Genomic DNA, 21,666 nt, shown 5'->3' with positions numbered 1-21,666 from the left:
GATCCCAGAAGAACAAAGTGTAGGGCTACTGCATTCAAAACAAAAAGAATAATGATGGACTATGTTGGGAGTGTCCAACCCAAATAGCAGGTGGGGTTTATGCCAGTGGTTCTCATGCAGTGTGTCAACAGTCATATTGCCTGCCCCCAAACTCCCTGATCCAGCCACCATCCTCTCTGATCCCGGCCTCAATAAAGGCTGTTTCCAACTTGCACCCATGGTTTGGCCCAGAACTTTCTAACTCTGATTTGAGGCATAAAATAATGAACACATAACATATCATTCAATAGGAGGAAGCCAGAGCTTCTAGATTCTCACCCCAAAGGAATATTACACTTGAATTTCAATACGAAGAGGTTAGTTTCACATTATATATGGAATTAAAACCACATCAAGAAGAGCTCACAGAATCATAAAGTATAACAGATACAGTAGAAAAAGCAGGTCTAGAACTCTAATTAGAGACATAGTCAGTGATTGGTTAACAAGAATGCAAAGGGGAGATGTCATTGGGTGAGGTAGCCAAGGGTGAAACACCAACAAAATCAATAACCAGGTGTATAATCAACAACTATTCATTAACAACTATTCAATATTATATGCCAGACATTAGAATGGAAAACCAGCAGACAGTTCCTTTCTCACAGCACTTACACATTCTAAGTGGAAAGACAAATAATATCCAATAATTAAATCAATGATTTTGCTAGTGAATAGTGGTTTTGGGAGCAGGCCCGGAGTCCAAGGACCCTACACAGGCTCTCTCAATTCTTGTCTTTGGCAAGGAAAGAATTCAATGTTGAGATGGAAGTTACAGAAAAGCAAAAGATTTATTGATAGATAGGAGGAAGGACAGGAAAGCTCTCTGAGCAGAGAGGGGCCCCAAATGGTTAGCCACTGAATGGCCGAAAAGCAGAAGTTTATACAGGTATAGTGAACAAGGAGTAGGAGTTCGGCCAATAGGTGTTTCTGTGTTGTGTCTCTCACTGATTGGCTGGGCTCATGGGGTCTCGTAGGCTACCAAGGCCAACTAAGTTTCCGATGTTACTTACCTTCCCGAAAATAGCTTTGGCTCTTTGTTTTAGCATTGTGTTATTGTGTTGGTGTTCTAAACATTTCCGCTCTTTACTGAGCTAGGTGACACCCTGACTCTCATCAATTGTTTCTCATTAGGCCACCTAAGCTTGGGGGGCACCCTCCCTGTTCCTACTGATTGTTCCTTGTTCAGATTGATAAATGGGCTTGGGGCTTACTTCGGAATAATAATTTTGCAGTTCTTCAAAAAGTTAAATAGAGTTACCCTATGCCCAGCAATTCCACTCGTAGGTGCAGAACAAAGAGAATATATGTCCACACAAAAACTTGTACATGCAGGTGCTCAATAACAGCATTACCATAGTAATCAAAAAATGGAAATCACAACTTTTGTTGGTGGCGATGAATGAATAAGTGGAATATTTCTTAGCCATAAAAATGAGGCACCTTTCCTCCCCGGTGGCGCAGCGGTTGAGCGCTGGGTTGCAAAGCTGCCCGCAGCCTCTGCGGCGCCGGTTCGATCCCCAGTTGCTCCCCGGCCGCCGGAGGAGGGTCCCACGTGGCGCGCAGACCTCTCCTGCCACCTGCTGCTCCCCTCAGCAGTGTACTTCGGTCCTTCTGCCTGCTCTGCTCCCCGCTCTGGCTCTGGTGAATTCTCTCACCCTCCCGCGCTTCTGACTGTACCCAGTGCACGTATAAACAAAACAAAACAAAACAAACAAACAAATAAATAAATAAAACATGACTCTATAAAAAAAAAAATGAGGCACCTTTCACTTGGAGGAATCTTGAAAATGTTATGCTAAATGAAAGAAATCAGTCACAAAAGACCAGGAGAGCCAATTTATAAAAAATATCCAAAACTGGGAAATCCATAGAGACAGAGTAGATCAATGGCTGCCTAGGACTGAGGATAGGGTTTGGGTAAGATGGAGTGACTGCTAATAGGTATGGGGTTCTTTTGGGGATTATAAAAAAAGTTCTAAAATTGGTGGCAATTGCATAATTCTGAGACTATACTATATACGACTTAATTATAAATTATAGAAGGGTAAATTTTATGGTATGTAAATGATATTTCAACAAAAGAGAATTAAAAAAAAAGAGGAAAAGAACAGTAAATGCAAAGGCCTTGGGGCCATAATGAAGTAAGCATGTGTGCAGAGCAGAATGGTTAATGTGACTAGATAGTGGGAAGAGGTGAGTTCAGCAGAGGCCAGTTCACAGAGGGTTGATTCCATTCTAAGAACTATTCGGGGAGTTTGAATTCTGAGGCAGTTAGGCAATGCCATCCAGTGTGGTCTCCTTGTATATCACCTGCTAGACCTCCATATTTTTGGTGTCCCAAGGCTCTGCCACCTACCTGCTTATGCCAGTTCACAAGGCCTAACTGCCATGAAGAAGCCATATTATGTGGCTTCTTTACCTAAATCACACCCCCCTGAGTGTGTAGGGCTTTGTACTCTTTATTTTTTTAATGTGTTATATGGCAAAAAAGCAGAAAAGTCAACAAAATAGAAAAATACATTTGGTTCATAATTAATGAAAATATGTAACATTCACATAATATCCACATAAACCCAAGAATCAGCAGCGTGCTTAGCGAGTTTTGATAAATCATTTAAGCAATATGTACATGCTCTATATAACAGCTAAGATTAGGTTAGCTGGTCCACAGAGGAAAAGGCCTGATGGGTGGGGCTGTCACAAGAATTACAAGCACCAAACATCTTTGCAGTTGTTTATCTCATGCGCTGTACTCTGCTAACTTGATGGCCATAGGGTCTTGTTGCCTCATCCTGACAGGAAAGCCCTCAAAATCCCTTGTCAGGGGTGAGAACTAGCACCTTGCAGAGATGCTGACCCCTACCTTTGCTCTTGAGGTCCATCCACACCCGTCAAAGAGAGGAAACTGTGTTTCCTGAGAATCTTATTGATGGCACACTCTGTTGCCAAGTCCTGTGACGCTGGTAGGACCCCTCCCAGTCCTCCCACCCCAGTACAGGAAAGGGCCCATGCATTATTTACATTGTCTGGGTTTCAGAACAAGGCCAGTTTTAGTCACTAGCAAGAGCAGCAGCAGCAACACAGAGTGGGTGTGCAGATAAAAGGACTGTTCTATGGGAATGATGAGGAACCTCTTAGAATGATACCTCTGGGCCAGCTGGGACTTTCAGTCCTGATCTCTGGTTCAGCCATCAGAGATTCTCACTGTGGATAAGAGTTCTGTCCCTCCCTCCTACCTTTTATTCTCTGACTCACTTGCACCCTGTCACAACTTTCAAAGATAGAAGCGGGGGGGTCATGTTCTGCAGACCTGGGTATTACCCCCAAATTATAATGGCTACTCAAATATGTACAACTTGTAAGGATGTAGCACATGCATTTTCTTATTAAGTCCTCATAACAAGTAGGTATGTTAATTGTAATAATTGCTAACATCTCCTGAGTGCCTGCTGAGTGAGAATGTCATGTATATGTACACACATGCACAGATGTACATGCATGTATCTTTATACTCACATAAATAAATGTGTGGATACCACATATGTGTGACTATATATATCTATACATATGTGTACATATATTCCTTAGACTTCTGCAAGATAGACTTTATTTTGGCTTTTTTTAAATGTACTCCAAATAACTTCTGTTTATTGCATTTTTAAGCATTCAGATGGTCGATATAACAAAGTTGTTTTTAATTCCTTGAAGTGTATGGATATATATTCCTTTTAATTTTCAGAAAAAAACATTTATAAAGACAGTTTTGAACAGAACTACTAAAGAGTAGGTATTATTATTCCCATTTTACAGATGAGCAAACTGGGGCTTAGAGAGATTAGATAACTTGTCCAAAGTTACAGACAGTAGAGGCACCAGTGGAGGACAGAGCCCCAGATCTAATATTTTCCACTCACTTCCAAGACTAGAGTCAGTATCTGGGTGAATATCTCATGGGTATCAGAGTTCACACAAAGGGTACTTGGTATCTTTTCTATATTACCAACTCTGCTTACTCCAGTCCTGAAACACATGGTCTGTGTTCATGGTCTGTAATAGTTTGGATAAAGTTCACTTGTATTGTTTTTTTTTTTTTTTCACAGTGCTCCTCCACTCACTGAAAAGGAAGTTGAGGTAAGTGACCCCAGCACTTCAAATTTAGTGCCTGGACTTGAATGGACTTACTAACCCACCACCACCACCATCCCACTCTGGCCTCTGCCCTTGACATTCTTTTTTTTTTTTTTTTTTAAAGATTTATTTTTATTTATTTATACAAGCACTGGGTACAGTCAGAAGCGCGGGAGGGTGAGAGAATTCACCAGAGCCAGAGCGGGGAGAAGAGCAGGCAGAAGGACTGAAGTACACTGCCGAGGGGAGCAGCAGGCGGCAGGAGAGGTCTGCGCGCCATGCGGGACCCTCCTTCAGTGGCCGGGGAGCAGCCGGGGATAGAACCGGTGCTGCAGAGGCTGCGGGCAGCTTCGCAACCCAGCGCTCAACCGCCGCGCCACCGGGGAGGCCCTGCCCTTGACATTCTTATACCAAAACATGAATGAGACACTCCCCATTATGGCCATCCATGACCATCCACTTTTCACAAAGCCAGTTAATGGAAGATTTTGGCAATTTAGTCAGAGATATGAGGTAATTGAAAATTCTATATTCCTTCAAGGATTGTTTATGTCTTTGAAAATTAAGACTTTGATACATAAAGTAAGCTGGGGAGAGGTGTTGTAGCATGGAATCAAATTTTAGTTATTAAAAGATGATCAGATTTTAAGTTTCAAACATAGGTCTAGGGGAAGAAGGTGCTTCCTTCTAAGGGTTCCAGACCATAACAAGGAGGCTAGCTCAGCTGAGGCTATGATGTCATCTCTCTAGTCTTCACTGATTCCCTCATCACTCCCCTCCTTATCTCTGTAGAGATGCTGTTCTAATGGGGATGGTGAGTGAGCTAAGGGGAATTTATCTGCATTTCATTCTGGTGAAGGGGTACATGGACAGAGAGACTATATTGGAGGTGAGATAGTGGGGACCTCTGACAGCAGCACAAATTAATTTCCAAAATAATTACATTAGAGTTGAGAGTAGGAAGAGAGTAAGAACATGGATGATTCCAGATTATCCTTGCTCTGAGTTGGGAGGATAGAAAGTTTTATAGTTTTTATAGCCTGACAAAAACTGAGCCATAGAAGTAAAGGAAGACAGACAATGTGAAATATCTGCCACAGATAATAATAACCACCTTGCACACAGACATTGCACTTATAGTTCATAACATACTCACATCTATCCTTTCAGTCAGTCCTTTCATAGGCTCTGAGAAGCAAATAGAGCAGCAATTCAAATAAAAGAGGAAGACTGAGTGATTAAATAATTCACATAAGGTCCCAGACCCAGTGTTAAGCAAAATCAAGGTTTGGACGCAAATGTTCTGACTGAATTCAGGATTCTTTTATGTCACACTGCCATAGAGGAAGAGAACCCAGCAGAGAACAAAACACTGAGCATTATTGATAGACTTAACTGGACTGAGGCTGCAGTAGGCAGAGATTACCCACCACTACTGCCACTACCAACACTGGTGCAGCCATGGATAGTTTAATGGTCAGCTCCTGTCTTCATATGCATACTGACACAACTGTTCCTCACAGTAGTGAAAGTAGCACAGGCTTTGGGATCATAGTGTCTGAGGTGAATCCTGGTTCCCCAAGAGTTGATGACCTCTCTGCTCTTAGTCTCGTTACCCATAAAGAAGACATGACAGTTTCTATCCCAGAGAGTTGTTAATGAAATCAATGAGCTATAAGGTACATAAATCTCATGGCAGTGCTGGCACATAGTAGGTGTTCAGTAAAGAGTGGCTTTCCCTATTGCCATCATTATCTATTTTGGGTCAATTCAGGGCCTTCTATTCTCTAACTAGAGATATATGCCCACCATGGGCCATGTTACATGAACTTCAGCAGCTCAGGAAGAGTGAGCTCACTTCTCCAGGTATAAATCTGTGAACACTTGACTCAGAGAGGGCAGAAGAAGGCTGTAAACATAAAGGCCATTGCTTGTGTCATGTGTGGAGTACATCTTTCTATTTCTCCTGCCTAATAATTTCCTATTATTCCTGTAATTCCATGTCTGATCAATACCACCTTTCAAAGTTCATTCTTGCAGGCTACATTTTTGGCATGGAATATTTATTCCAAAAAATATTTCCTAACAGAGTCATGCCTGTCCTTATTTAATCTCCTGGCAGCGTGTAAAAACTTTCAATATAAGAATATTCAGGAATACTCAGGCAAAATGCTGGTTGAAGTTTGCTTTACGTCAGTGAGGCTAAAGTCTCTAATAGGCTTTCTTTAAATACATTGGTTTCATGTGAAACCTCCAAAATTCTCATGCAATAAATCCTAACATGAATCCAAACTGCTTACACAATCAGCTGCATTGGCCTGAGTTTATCTAAACCCAAATACAGGATATTATCTTCTTAAAATTCAGGGATGAGCAAAGTGTCATTCTCATTATTTTTCAGTAAAATGCAGTTGGTTTTCTGGTCTGGGAAGAACATAGCATGGGCCCCAAGTTACCAATCACCATCTTTTGTGCAATGTACTGTGTGGCAGAACTTTCCCTATGCAAGGCTGTTTGGTGACTGGTTTCAGGAGCTGATGTAAAATACATAAGAAACACACCTGCAGTCTTGTTCTGGCAATAACTTCTAGCACCTCTCCCACACTTGTTCCCAACAGAACGTGTTTGTACAACTGTCCCTGGCCTTTAGAAATGACAGCTATACCCTGGAATCTAGGATTAATCAGGCCGAAAGGGAACGTAACCTGACAGAAGAGAATACAGAGAAGGAACTGGAAAACTTCAAAGCTTCTATTACGGTAATTGTGGAACTGTCTCCAAGGACTATGCTGGGAGTCCTGTTTTTCTTAGTCACCAAGTAGAATCTCCTGAAATGAGAAATCAGAGCAAGGCCCTAAACCAGACAGACTTCCTCAGAAATCTGGAGAAGTGAGACAGAGATGCTGAAGGCCTGATTACCTCAGCCTCTAAGCCCTTGGGAGCTACTCAGGAGGAGCTAGGTGACCTGGGTTGGCAGAGGGAGCTCCATGGGGATCAGAGGCCTGGATGTGATTCCCTCCTTTCAGGCCAGCCTGAGATACTGTCCACCTCAGACTTCCCTAATCCTCAGCAGAAACCTGTAGCCCAGGCCCTGTAGAGACCATTTCTGTCCACCAGAACAGGAACTAGGATTTGTCATGTAAGAGCCCAAGTCGAGGTTTGACATGGAAGGACCCCAGGTGATGCTCCTTCTCACTCCACAGTCCTCAGCTTCACTCTGGCACCACTGTGAGCACCGGGAGACCTACCAGAAGCTGCTGGAGGACATTGCTGTCCTGCACCGCCTGGCTGCCCGCCTCTCCAGCCGGGCTGAGATGGTGGGGGCTGTCCGCCAGGTAAGCCTTTCAGTTCTCAGAAATCTGAGCAAAATGGGAACAGCAACAACTACAGTGATTATTCATGGATGGCTTCCTTCCTGCCAAGCATCTGTATATATTATCATGGGGGTTTTACAGATATTTTTGATGGAAGGATATCTTTTGTGGAGATTTTTAATGCACACTGGCTTCATCAAGGCTTTGAGAAGTTCTATAGTGAAGAACCCTGTTTAACTTTACCTACATATTTCCCAAGTGCATTTGATTCAAGACCACAACCCCCAACCCCACACCTAGGCTGTCATTTTTCTCACAAAGCATCTAATCAACTCCCATGAATTGGCAAAAATGTTTTAAGAATGACTTTGTTTCATTTAATCCTCATAGCAACCCTGTAAAGTAAATATCCTTTTCCCGAGATGAGGACATGAAGTCTTAATGAGGTTATTTTGAATTAGTGGCAGAGCTGGGTGGGTGCAGGGATTCAGGGAGCAATGCTCTGACTCCCTCTCAGTCACTTGAAATCCTGAAGCATGCAGAGTGCCACCCTGATCAGTTTGGTGTTGTGGGGTCAGACTGCCCGAGTTCCAATGCTAGCTTCACCAGGAATTCCTCTGTGATCCTGGGTTAGTTATCAGACTAATCATCTCCAATTATAAAATGGGGATGATTACAATATCTGCATGTAACATTACTGTGATACTTGTAAAGCACAGAGATATCATCAGTATTGCTATCACCATGGATCTGTGTCTTGTGTATTGGCTGAGTAAGTGAGATGTTCCTGGGGAGAAGCCCTGAGCAGTTCTTGTAGAATGAAGGAAGGACACGCCACTGATCTGTCCCACCCTTGTGGTGTTCTAGGAAAAGGGCACCTGACTCAGCAGCAACACCCAGGAAATCACTCCAGCTGGGAGCAGTAAGAAAGAGAGAGATAGAGGGAAGTGGCTAGTTTGAGCTCATGGCTGCAGGGACATTTTCTAAGCAAGTCACTGAGCATGTCCCTCTGTGGCCAGTAGACCCTGAGCTAGGCTCTTTGAGAGATCCAAGCAGTGTAAGTAGAGAAAAGTCTTCTTCATTCTGTAATGCCCTCCCAGACATGTTTCTCAGTCCATGCATTGCTCACCCCAGTCTTTGTCTTTCTCCAAATGGCTCCCCACCCCTAGCTTCCTTCCATGTCTTGGTCCTTGCCTTTCTCTCTGTTTCCATTGGGCTGGGTCAGCCACCCTTCCTGTCTTTCCTTATTGCTCTTACTGCCACCAGTCTCACTCCCTTTAGTACATTCTCCGCCAGTTACCAGATTGCACCACCCCCTTACTTTCATACATTTAATGGCTCCCTTTTTTTCTTCAGATTAAGTCCAAATCCTTCTGTCTAACATTCAAAGTCCTTCACAACTCTGCCCTAACTTAAACAAACTCAACCACTTCTAATTCCTGACCTGTGCTTTCCTGGTTTTCAGACAGTCCTGGTACATGCCTATTGTCCCAGCATAATTCAAGATAGCACCCCTCTTACTCTCCAATGAATTCCTGTCTAAAATGTAAATCCTCGCTTAGATACAAGTCTGCTGATTTCCTGCCTCTGGACCTTTGCTCTAGCCTGAACACTCTTTGTACCTTTGCTCACATCGACATGCCCAGACTCAGCCCCCACTGTACATCCACTTCACTTAGTCTCCATAAGGCCTCCTCAACCCATTCTCTGCAAGCAGAGATGATGCTCTTCTGCTTCTCATCTCCTGAGGCTGTGCTCGCTCTAACCATCTACAAGTGCAGGTGCCTCTCAGCTCACATGGAGGACAGCAAACTTTCCGGGGCAGAATCTGATTGCTCCCTGTATCCTTTTGATTATGCCATCCCAGAGCCTCACTCACAGCAAACAAAAGCCCCTGAGCCTTTCTTTCCTCCAACTCCCCTATGTGCTCCCACTGTCCTTCCCTATAGGAAAAGCGTATGTCGAAAGCCACAGAAGTGATGATGCAGTATGTGGAGAATTTGAAGAGGACGTATGAGAAGGACCATGCAGAGCTCATGGAGTTTAAAAAACTTGCAAATCAGAATTCAAGCCGCAGTTGTGGCCCCTCTGGTAAGGAACTAGGCCCTTATCCCCATCTTGGCTCTACAATGTGAGTTCCCGATGGCTCTAGGCTAGAGTAACTTCTATCAGGGCAGCCCCAGGATATGTTTCAGGTTGAGCATGGCTCATTGCCTTGATCAATGCTGCCCACAGGTGCCTCAAAGCAGCAGTTCCAGTGAGCCTGGGGGCCTGGAACCAGGAGACACTATGAATGACCCCAAATAAATCCTGTCACAATGAATCAAAGTAGCTGACTGACAGGAAGTCCACATGCAGCACAAACTCTCCCTACTTTGTGCAAGTGTCAAACCCTGGATCCTATAGCATTTGTTCTTTGGGGGTCCCTTTTAGGTAGCACTTGCTAATGAATTTGGACTTTCTCCTGCAAAGTATTAGACATTCAACTGAAGATTTTAACTGGGGAAATCACATGATCACCTATGTAGTTTAAAAGGTTCCCTTTGACTATGGTGTGGCAAATACAATACTGGAACAAAACAAGAGAGTGGGGTCTATGAAGCTGCTATTACAGCAGTTCAGGTGAGATGAAGTCTGAGCAGGTTGGGGGAGGAGTGAGGGCCTGACCACAGGAGATAACACTGAGATAAGTAGCAGACTCACAGACAAGAGGAATGTTTAAAGGAAATAATTCTTTTTTTTTTTTTTTTTTTAATTCTCCACAAATAGCTAAAGGAACACAGAGGTAGAACCACTTGATCCTGCTTGAGGGAGTCAAGAAAAGCTTTACGGAGGCATGGCATTGGGGCAGTGTTTCAAAATAAAAACAGTTCTCTAAGCAAACAGGGGAAATACATCCTAGGAGGAGGAAGCAGCATGTACAGAGGTGTGGAGGTTGGAGACCATGAAACAAACAGTTTGATGTGGTTGCTGTGCTGGAGTGGGATGATGACAGGTTGACATTGAGACTTGGTAGGCCAGGGCCACATGCCAACCATGCTAACAATTCTGGCCTTTTTTCTCTAGGCAGTAGGGAGGTGGTGGTGAGTTTTCCCTAACTGACATGGCCAGATTTTATTTTTAGAAAAATTGCTCTGACTTCAGATAGGCATTGCTTTAGGGGTGTACAGTCATTGAAATGTGGAGCGATAAGTCAGGAGGCTCCTGTAACAGTCCAGGAGGAGAGGACAGGATTCATCCTTGGAAGCTGCCGGGTTTGGGCACTGGCTGATGAGAGTGATGTTAGCAGGAGAAAACAGATCTTTTAACAACAGGAATCCCTGTGGAATGCAAACATCCGTGTTACTGAGAGTAGGAGAAGGGAAAGTACAGAAAGTTTAACAGATGGAGAGATCTTTATAAACAGGAGGTTTCACAAGTTTCCTGGGGAATATCACTGATGCTTCCCAGAGCCCAAAGGCAGTGTACATATGTTCCAGGCTGTCTGCTTTGGATCTTGGCAGCAAGTCTCCTGACCCGCATGCATCTGGGCCTCTAAAAAAACACTGCTCTGTCAGTACTGGAAGTTGAAGAAGTTGCCACCAAAGAAATCCTAATACATGGACTCTTCATTATTGTCCTACAAGGTGCAAGGTCTCCTATGAACCATCTTACCCAGGAGTTCCGGTGTGAGCCCAGTGAATCTTATATATTCACCCTACTGATAGTCATTGATCCCTTTGGTGTATCCCACATAACAGGGGGACATAGAGGAAAAGCAAACATAGTTTCTAACCCTAAGATGCATCCGGCCTGTGAGGAGGGCAGAGCAGTGTAACCAATGCTGTAACAGAAATAAGCAGATTTCCATGGGGGTCCCACATTCAGTTAGGAGGTTGAGAAAGTGCTTATAACAAAAGGGAGGTGGTATCTGGGTGAATCAGTATTTTTCAGACATTTGTTTCCACTCCGCAATACCTCAACTTGGAACACACACCCAGCCACTAGGTGTTTCCATCAGATACTCTGTGACCATTTCCTAGTAGTGTGCTTTTAAGCAAGACTTTGCATGATTTCCAGTAATTTCAGTCTATGCTAAGACTCTGAAGACTATCCAGAAAGAAAAATATCTCTGATTTTAGGAGAGGTGATTCACATTTGAAAGATAAAAATAGCACCTATTCTTTTTTTCTGAATATGAAGCATGCTGATTGGGGTTTGGATTAGTTCCTGAAGATAAATTTTTACAAGTGTAAATATTAGCTCAGGGAAAAGAAATATTTGTAAGACTCTTCAAGCAAATTATTTTCAAATAACCTTTGATATTTCCATTTAATGGGCTACAATAATTCTCCAGTCAGTGCACCTTTAACTGGTTTTTGTCCTTTCTTTAAAAAAAAAAATATGATTTTGATGGGCCAAAATTGTATCTCATCAGTTTTAATTTGTATTTTTTGCCTTTCCAAGTATTTGTATTTGGATATTTGTATTTCTGCTTTCGTAAATTCTCTAATTCTGTCTTTTGCCCACTTGTAATATTTGTATTTTATTAATCAGTGTAAAGTGTCCATAGATAAAGAATTTTTTTTTAAATTCTGCTACTTTGGCTGACTGGAAAATATGAAAAAAAAATTGACCACAAAGACTTAGACATTTCTGCTGGATAAAATAGAGCAAACATTACTCTTAAGGAATAGCTGAATCCACAAGAAAGAAATGGAAATACTCAGATACAAGAAAAGAAAAGAGAACTGAAACCAAGCTGACCCTGCAGCTTCGCTGGGGACAAGAGCCAGCCTTCATTATTTGGGCAGTGGACTTTTGCACTTGAATGCAGTGTGAGATGAGGCCTTAGCAGAGAGTTGACTCTGAGACTTCCATAGAAAGTTGACTTTCCAAGGACTGCATCGTTACTTGAACATGAAAGAAACTATCACCAACCAGCAGTGGAACAAATCAAGGAAAACTCTAGAAGGGAAAAAGTGTTTTTTCCTTCCTCAAAGGAAAAGTGCATGCCCCAAAAGTACATACCAAGACTGAAGTGGTGAAACAGTATACAGAGAATCTGAGAACATCACAGTGGTACCTTTGGAACACTATCAGAAACAAACATAAAGCCACTCAGGAGAGACACACCCTTCACCTAGCAAATACAGAATTCTTCTAAACAAAACCTCGCTGAAGAGTTGTTCACAATATAGTTATAAAACACACAGGAAAACAATCTGCCATTAACAAGGATCCACAGGGGTGCTGGTTTCCTTGGTTCTGAATTATTTTGTAGAGGACATATTGAAACTCATGTCAATGAACTTCCATTCTGTGCTACCACCACATCTTCCTTGTTCCTCATTTCCCTGACTGTACATCCTTGAATGAGAAAGAAATGATCCAATAAGTTTTGGTATTGCTAGGAGTAGTTTTCACATACTATCCAGGGCATTAACCAGAGGCTGTGCAATGGTGCCAGTTAGAGACTTGAGTTCCAAAACTGGAATTTCTCATGGTTCTTAGAGGAGTGCCCATAAAAGTAAAAGGATGAAGCCCCCACTCTGCAGATGATCATCTCAGAGAGTGGAATCTCAAATTCAGTGTCTGTAACACCTAGGCCACTGGACCATCCCTTGAGGGCCAGTTCTGACCAATAGATACCTTGGCTTGGTTTCTGCCTGTTTCTGCCTGGAGCTTACTCTGAAAACTTACCTGAGTTCTCTCTTCTGTTCCCTCCTGCTGCAGAAGATGGGGTTCCTCGTACAGCACGGTCCATGTCCCTCACACTGGGAAAGGTATGCACATTCATGGGGATACCAGGGGTCTCTGAGGAAATATGACAGAAGTTTCCACAGTTACCGAGGAAGTCATCAATTCTTGGAGCCACAGTGTGACACTAATTCACTATCACACTTACTAGCTCATCCTTCAGCATCCCTTAGTCATGGTTTCTCTGTACCATCCCTTAAATGGACATGAAATGATGCATAAACCTTGGTATTGCTATAGTTTTTATACTGTATCTAGGGTATTACCCAGAGCCTGAGGGTCATTTCTGTTCATTTTTTTTTTTAGGATCTGATGAGCTAAAATAGGAATATATATAGAATTCATTTACTACTAGCAGAAAATTTGTGTCAAATCTGTTCACACTAACCCCCAACACCATTATTACCCCAAAGTCAAAATATCCAGTGCATGTTATTATAGTATTAGAAACAAGTAGGTATTTCCGAGCTGTTCTGAACTGTGGGTGCTTCTCCCTCCATGACAGTGGACCTGGTCACTTGTCTTCCACAGAACATGCCCCGCCGGAGGGTCAGTGTTGCCGTGGTTCCCAAGTTTAATGCCCTGAACCTGCCCGGCCAGTCTTCCAGCTCATCACCCATCCCCTCCTTACCAGCCTTGGTAAGTATGATGATGCCTGCCTCCCAGCCCTATTCAGCTTCTCCCTCACACTCACATCAATGGATATGGTCTATCTGGGACAGGATCAATGAGGAAATGAAAAGTTCCAGTACAGATTTCAAGCTATTGGCTCAAATGGCTCAAGATAGACAGGCATACTGTCTTCCACTGCCCTGAAAAGACTCTATCCTCAAACAGCAGTGTTCCTTGCAAAGTCATCTCTTTCCATTCTTAAAACACAACCCTCCAAGTTGGGTGTGATTTTTACCCACTCTTTGGTGGGCTTAAGTAGTTGCAGGTTACATTGTGTAGTAAGTAAAAGAGCCGAGCTTTGTACCAACCCTCAGATCTCTGGTTTCAGAGTTTAAATTCTTAATTCTAGTATTATTCTGCTTGATTAATTGCAGATTGCTTATAACAATGAAAAACTGAAAGAAAAAAAAAACTGCTAAAGGTCATTATTAAGAGATTGGTTAAATTATGAAAAACTTTTTAAAGGTTTTCTATGCAACCACTAAAAACACAATTAGAAATGAATCTTAGAATACAAATATTTATTGATATGGAAAATGTTTATAATATATTATTAATAAAATGCAATAAAAGTAGTGTATACCACAATATAACCAGCATATATAGTAGAATTCTGTTTTGTTGTTCAAAAATAGATGGTTTTTCTGTGTGTAGACATAGAAAATTCTGAAAGAATATATGTAAAACTACTAATAATGGCGTTCTTGGGGCAATGGTAAAACGAAAGGCAATTTTTACTTTCCTCTTGATGCCTTTTTATATTTCTATAAGAAGAATGTATTACCAATAATCAAAAAAACTTATTTCAATTTTTTTAAAGCAAAATTCCTATGTAACAAAATATTTTCTACATCCCTGGCATTTGTAAATTGGTTTATCCTATCTAAAATTCTTCTAATTCTTTCTCCACTTGTTTCTTTATTCCCTTTCTGTAATCAACACTACTCTATAAAGATACAATCTTTATAGATAAAGTGGATTCAAACTCTATTGTTGTACCAATAGACAGCATTTTCTTCTTTTGCCTCTTCCTTACTTGGGTATTTTAATCATCCATGAAATCAACATAAGCTCCCAAATAACCCCATAAAACAAAACATCCTGAAAAATAATGTTTAAAAGAGTCTCGGGGACGGTTGATTAATGTATTTTAAGAGGCATTTCTAATACTACGTTAAATATATACATGTGGTTTCTAAATATATATTTCTTAAGGGATAGGCAACCAGGAATATACATTAAAACTATGTGGGATACTTCTAAAACATCCTAGGCCCAGTTCCACCCCAAGATTCTGTATTGGGTCAATACTTTTAAACATCTTTCCCAAGTGATTATAACGTGCAGCCAGAATTGAGAAACAACAAAATTGTTATTTAAACCAAATCCATTGCAACAAACAGCATGCTAGTCCTGGAAAATTTATTATAAAGAATTTTATGGTAGCTTGAGGTTTTCATAATGCCAGGTACCTCCTGAGAATCATGCTTGGAGTGCTATCTTCAGAGCAGTGATGGACTTGGATGAATCTATTCCAGGAACCTTGTGCTAGTAGGAGGTCCACTGATATGCTGTCCAAGTCAATGAGCAAGAGACAGAAAAAGAGTTTTCCTTCAAAACGGAATCTCAAAATGTAACCCCCTGGTCTTTGCTCAAGGACATTTGGAAAAGGATAAGGAAGGTGCAAGTTGCCTTCTCCAGAGGCAAAGTACGCATAGGAAAAGAGGACAGGGAAGGTTTGAGAAATAGACCAACGTCTGAACTAGATTAAAAAGCATGGGCGTAGGGTAGAAAAGAAGCAGTAGCAGCCTCGGCCCAGCACCATCAAAGACCTAACAACTCTCGCCTCTTCCTTCCATAGTGGATCCTCAATTATCTGTCTCTTGTTTTCCATTCAGTCAGAATCACCCAATGGGAAAAGCAACCCACCTGTCAGCTCAGCACTGCCTGCACTTTTGGAAAAGTAAGTCTGTCAATTTTCCTTTTAACTTCAGGAATCTCCGGAGGACAATTTCCCCAATGTACCTTCCTTCCTCCCATCTTATCCCCAAAATGCAATGTAAACACGTATTAAATTCTAGGGGAAATGACTTACAAAGATTTCAGATCCAGTTTGAAAAATTCTTGGACCAGAAAGATACTCTGCGGGGGCCAAGTTTACCTCAATCTAAGAAGAGTCCAGAAACAATGAAACATTCTCTGTTAGCTGGTATTCTTTAGGCAAAAAAGCCCCAATTCAAAGGGGCTTCAATAGTAAATCCTGAGGTAGGGTTGCTCCAAATGTGGTGTAGTGAGCCCCAGCGTGGCCTCTCTGCAATTCTTGGACTGCCCACTTTGAGTATTGACTTTAGCAATCTTGTGGCAAGTGGCTATTAGTTCCCTGTATTCCATCCAGACATGACTGTATGTAGAGGAGTAAAGAGACTATCTCTGCCCACTCTTCCTAAGGTTGAACGCTTCCCTCGGTCTTCCTTCTGGTTGGCAAATATAGAATATGCTCCCTTTCTAAACCCTTCACAGGTATTAGGAATGGGATTACCATTACAGACTTAATGTACCCTCTGTAGATGGGGAGAGAGGGTCAGCTTGCCACAAAGCAAATTTAGCCCATGAAGAAGAGTAAATTCCTGAACAAAATCATACTGCTATTAGAAAGTAGAAAGAATGAATATTGAATTGGCAACCAACAGTGCTGCTGGACCTAACTTTTCTAAGCATCTATACAGTTTGCAAGTGTTTTCATCCTTGGCCAAAGCAAAGCAATACACACTCAGAGGAGTTTTTAGTTTGCTTTTTAAATTCTTTCATTTGCTTGCTAGAAAACATCTGTATCACAGCTGCCGCCTCTCAGAAATTTCCCCTTTTGTCTTTTCTCCCTTGATAAAACCTACACCTCTATTCTTCCCTTTTCCTTGTGTTGATGTGGGTCTAGTCCTTCATTTTTTTACTGCTGCTAAACAGTTTTGCTTGACCTGGCAAAGAATGTCAAGGAATGGCCCCTTTACAGTACAGAAAAGCCCCCAAGCTCTCTGCCCCCATTCAATTTTCCTTACCTTTCAGTATATGTAACTACCAACCTATCACTCATTGACTCACCCCACATCAGTCTTGAAGTTTGCTCATCAATTCCTTGCTTTGCCACCTCACCTTACAGAAGCTTACAGGCCCTTCATGTTATACGGGGTATTTTTTGTTGTTGTTGTTCCTCGTGTTCCTGATCACTACAAGGAAATTATAGAGATGACAAACTACCAACCATGTGAAAGTAACTAAGTTTACTTAGTACCAAGACCTGAGATACTATGAATTGTCCCTCAATACCACAGACAATGAAGTTCTGGTCCGTGATCTCTAGATCTCTCTATAACTGGTCTCTTGATGCCCTGAGTGAGAGACACTAAAATTCTCCTTTCCAATCCTGCCTTTGGGCATACCAACACCTTCTCTAGGAGGGCCCCCAATAAGGTTCCATTCCAAACTCTCTACCTACAGAGTTGGTCAAGGTAGATGATCAATGTACCCTTTCTCTTCAACAGATAGGCAAAGGCCTAGACTCTGTTGCACTAATAATCAAACCACTTGAGAACTTCTAAGGCAGTGGGGATCATCAAGAACCTAGGCTAGAGAAAATGAGGTAGAGAAAGTTGGTAGAGAAAGTGAGGTCCAAACGTGGGGGCAGCAAGTAGTAACTCCAAATTGGTAGTGGCAATGAATGAGGTTCAATGGTGTCATCACAATTCCAAGGGTTTAGAACAAGGAGAGAAAGGGATAGGGTAAGGATTAAGGTAAGTCAAGCAAGAGGCACCAGGAAAATTTCTGCAGCTCACTCTTTATGCGCTACACAGAGAGATCACCATAACAATACTCATGTCTTGGCAGACTTGCCTGTTAGAAATACACCCTGCTTATAAAAAGATGGCTACAAAAAGGAAGTGAGTATTCAAAGGCGGACAGATTCAGAACAGGAACTTCCCCCACTTGGATTTGTAAAAGGTGCTATGTGGTTTTTATCTGAATTCATGAAATGGGAAATATTTAGTACATTGCCTGAGACAATTTGAGTGAAAATAAATTCTTATCTTCCATTCTAATACAAACACAGTTGATTCTAGCCACTTTAAAGAGAAACAATGCATTACAATAATTTAATATACCTTGCTGTTTATACTGTTGTATTTCAGTTGATGTTAACATTATTTTAAATTTCTCTAAGCATAGAGGGACTAAGCAGGAAAAACTGGCCAAGCACATGAAAGGATAAGAAGATCAAATTGACTGCATAGCCCAGTGTGATTTGAAAGAATTCAGACCCTTGTTGTTGTGGGTCATTTCATAGTAAACTGCTTTTCCCTCAACAAGGGTCTAGAAGCCTGTAGATTTAGAGAATAGGATAGAGGGCTACTTAAAGTTAGTCTTAAAAGATTAAAAAGAAGAAAGCTCTAGAGCACAAGTAGAAAGCTATTGGTACTCTTTTATTCTTTCATTCCTTTGAGCAATTAATCACCAGGACTAGGCACCTACAATGCATAAAAGTCACTCACAATCTAAAGGAACGATAGCTGGGCAGCAGTCTCTATATTACACTGTGATGAGCGATATCACTCATCACCAAGAAAATGAGTGTATTTAGCCATGTTTGATATGCGGCTGGGAGCACAGGGGAGGCTCAAAGTGCTTCCTCTAAGAACTGACTTTTAAAGTAAAATCTGAAGAGTATATAGTTAATTAGATAAACAGGAGGTTAACAACATTCCTGGCTTTGAAGCAAGAATGTATGTTAGTTAAGGAGTGATGATGATGATGATAGCTATTATTTACCGAATGCCTGCTATATGCCAAGTACTATTCTAATTGCTTTTACATAAATGATATCACTTAATACTGACAATAATCCCATGAGGTAGGTCTACTGTTAATACCTCTGCTTTATAGATGAGGAAACTGAAGTTCAAAGAAATCATCATTTGCCTGAGTTACACAGCTAGTAGATAGCAGAACTCATGCTCTTACCCTCTTAACAAACCCTCCAACTGGAAGAATAGGAAGTTCAGTATGAGGATGCTGTCATGGGAGAAGAGGAGCTCCCATTTTTGAAGACGCTCTTGTGAGCAACCATGAAAGACCCTGGTGACTGACTGGGTGTGGAGTAGAAGCCAAAAGGGGTGGGGGGGTGGACAGAGTTGAATACCATAGTCCAGAAAGTGCACTTACATTTTTTCAGTAATTCTTACACCACCATCATCAAATACACATTATTACCCTCATTTCATAGTTGAGAAATCCAAAGTTTAAAAAGGTGATGTCATTTGCATCTGTTGAAATTGGGACTTGAACCCAGATTTGTCTCAATTTCTTCTCTAACTTACTCTGTTCCGTGTCATACATGTTTATCATTAATTTCAAGGTTGACAGTTACAGGTAAATTTAGTGTGGTAACAATGTTTAATTTTTAATATATAAGTATATTTTATAAAAGAATTACTTTCCCTGCCTTTGGCTGTAGCTCTGCTTTTCTGCTCTCATGCTAGTCACTTGGACAAATAGGAAACTGCACATTGGAGGAAACTGCCACATGGAAGGGAGTGGATAATGTAATTTGCAAAAGGAGAAATGTTATGAATAACTGATATTTTTAGAAGTTATCTTTCTGGTTCACAATGGGTTCTGACTTCCAGCCTGATGAAATATAAGTTTTATAAAATCTAAGGAAACTAAGACCTGAGAAACTGATGCCAAGAGAGAGAAGTGAGAAGGCACGCATCTAAGGCCGGTCAGAGTTGGGAAGGGTGGCAACTAACCTTTCAGAAGAAAATCTCTGCTCATGGTTTTGCCTTGTTGAGGACTCTTCCAAGACAGTGCTCCCACTGGAACTCAGGACACCTAGGTGGGTTGCAGGGAATCTAGGAAAGCCCTGGCCATCGGAATACTTCCTTTCAATTCATGATGATCCCATACCTCAAGGGGGATCTGGGCACTGCCCAGCATCCCTCTGTGATTTCCTAGCCTGTTTGCTTTCTCGCTCTCTCTCCCCTTTGACTTTCTTAAGCCTTCCTTTATCAAACCTTCCTAGTGCTCCCCACCGCTCACTGTCAGAAAATGATCTTGTCTTCCACTTTGTGAAGAAAATGTAAGCTGTCAGATGGGAGCCCTCACATCTTCTTTCACCCTATTCCCCTCCCCCACCATCTCCATCTACTTCCTTGCTGTGTTATAACCAAGATGTTTCTCTGCCTTTTTAAGGTCTGTCCATACTTCCCTATTCAAAGGTTTTGCTCCCTTGTTCATTCCCATCCTCTCATCCCTCTACTGGATCATTTTTATCCCTATTCAATTGTGTCTCACTCCTTGACCTTCCTTGAGCACTAAGCCACAGGCCCTCTCTAATGTGGATACATCAAACAGTAATACTCTTCAGCAATCAAAAAAGATAAATTTGTGGCATTTGCAGCAACATGTCCACCAATAGCATCCCCTAGAATAAGAAAGCTGTGCTTTCTTCCAACCTCAGAGGCTTTTCCCTGACTACTCAACCCAGATAGATGCTCCCCCTTGTTATTTTCTGCCCCTGAACAGTTTGCTTCTTTCATTAAAATGATGACAATTTATAATTAAATGCAGTGTTTTTCCTCTGGGGGCTTCTCGACTGCTAAACTCCACAATGACAAAGACTGACTCTTTTCTTTCTTTATTGATTTTTATCAATTCTCTATTTTTTATTTTTATTTTATTTTAGTACCATTGTTTTACATCCTTGTCAGTGTTTTGACAGTATAGAATATCCCCCCTCAGATGTAGTCACCATAGTTTTCCTATCACCAAAGTACCTATAGTCCTCCATCATAGTATACTGTGCTTACCCCCACTTCTTATTCCTCCCACTTTATCCCCCCTCTGGATGTCTCAGAGCTATGGTCAGCTTTCAAGGGTCAGTTTTAATGTTTGTCTTTGTCTTATCCTTCGTTTTTTTTCTATATTCCACATATAAGTGACACCATCCAATATTTATCTTTCTCCTTCTGGCTTATTTTGCTTAGCATAATCCCTCCAGCTCTATCCATGTTGCTGCAAATGGCATGAATTTATCTCTTCTGATTGCTGAAAAGTATTGTTTTCTAATGTATCCATGGTACCTTAGAAGGGGCTGAGACTTAGTGCACAATAGTTGTTGAAAGAATGAGTGGTGGTCATGAAGCAAACGATGAACTACAGAAGTGGAATGACCCAAACAATCTGGCCCACCTCTATCTTCCTCATCTTAGTGCTGTGGCACTCCGAGGAGTAGTCTGTGCATCCACAGCATCTCCTAGAATAAGATTAAAGCTAGTTTTGGGAGCACAAAGGAAAGAGGAGTTGTAGGGTTTGATGTTTGGGGGTCTAGGGAGGATTCCTGGACTAGAGTCTTTATAAAATCTTGTCTCATGATTGAAGGTTTAAAAAATGAATTCTGTCCAAAAAGTGTCCCCTCTTTTAGTCAGAAATGGTTTGGCTGTCAGATGCCCAATCTCTCCCTGAAATGATCCCCTGTACTTCCTTCTTCTCACTAGTGGAAAAACAAATGGGGACCCAGATTGTGAACCCTCTGCTCCCATGCCAACCCTGAGCTGCCTGCAGGAGATCAGCCAGGAGCCCAAGGCCAGGCTGGAGGAAGCAGCGTTCAACACAGGGTGAGTCAGATCTCGCTGCCCCAAGGTCACCTGGCAAATCGCAGAAGACACCTTCCCACGGCCTTTACTGTTTCTTAGAGGATTTAGGGAAGCAACCAGTGGCCCCA

At 41.8% G+C, this 21,666-nt stretch overlaps 1 protein-coding gene across 1 annotated transcript in view; it reads left to right on the top strand.

Moving 5' to 3' along the window:
- The window catches only part of IRAG1 (inositol 1,4,5-triphosphate receptor associated 1), a gene marked incomplete at its 5' end in the record, with an annotated part of 101,055 nt that overhangs the window by 71,948 nt on the left and 7,441 nt on the right, over positions 1-21,666 (top strand). The window contains 8 exon segments of the mRNA XM_084240912.1: positions 4,143-4,173; positions 6,789-6,929; positions 7,374-7,505; positions 9,434-9,575; positions 13,200-13,249; positions 13,755-13,862; positions 15,794-15,858; positions 21,440-21,559. Coding sequence (XP_084097038.1) covers positions 4,143-4,173; positions 6,789-6,929; positions 7,374-7,505; positions 9,434-9,575; positions 13,200-13,249; positions 13,755-13,862; positions 15,794-15,858; positions 21,440-21,559 — 789 coding nt within the window.

This window comes from Talpa europaea, assembly GCF_964194135.1.
Source record: "Talpa europaea genome assembly, chromosome: 1".
Classification (NCBI taxonomy): Eukaryota; Metazoa; Chordata; class Mammalia; order Eulipotyphla; family Talpidae; genus Talpa; species Talpa europaea.
This window is presented reverse-complemented; position numbering and strand designations above follow the sequence as displayed.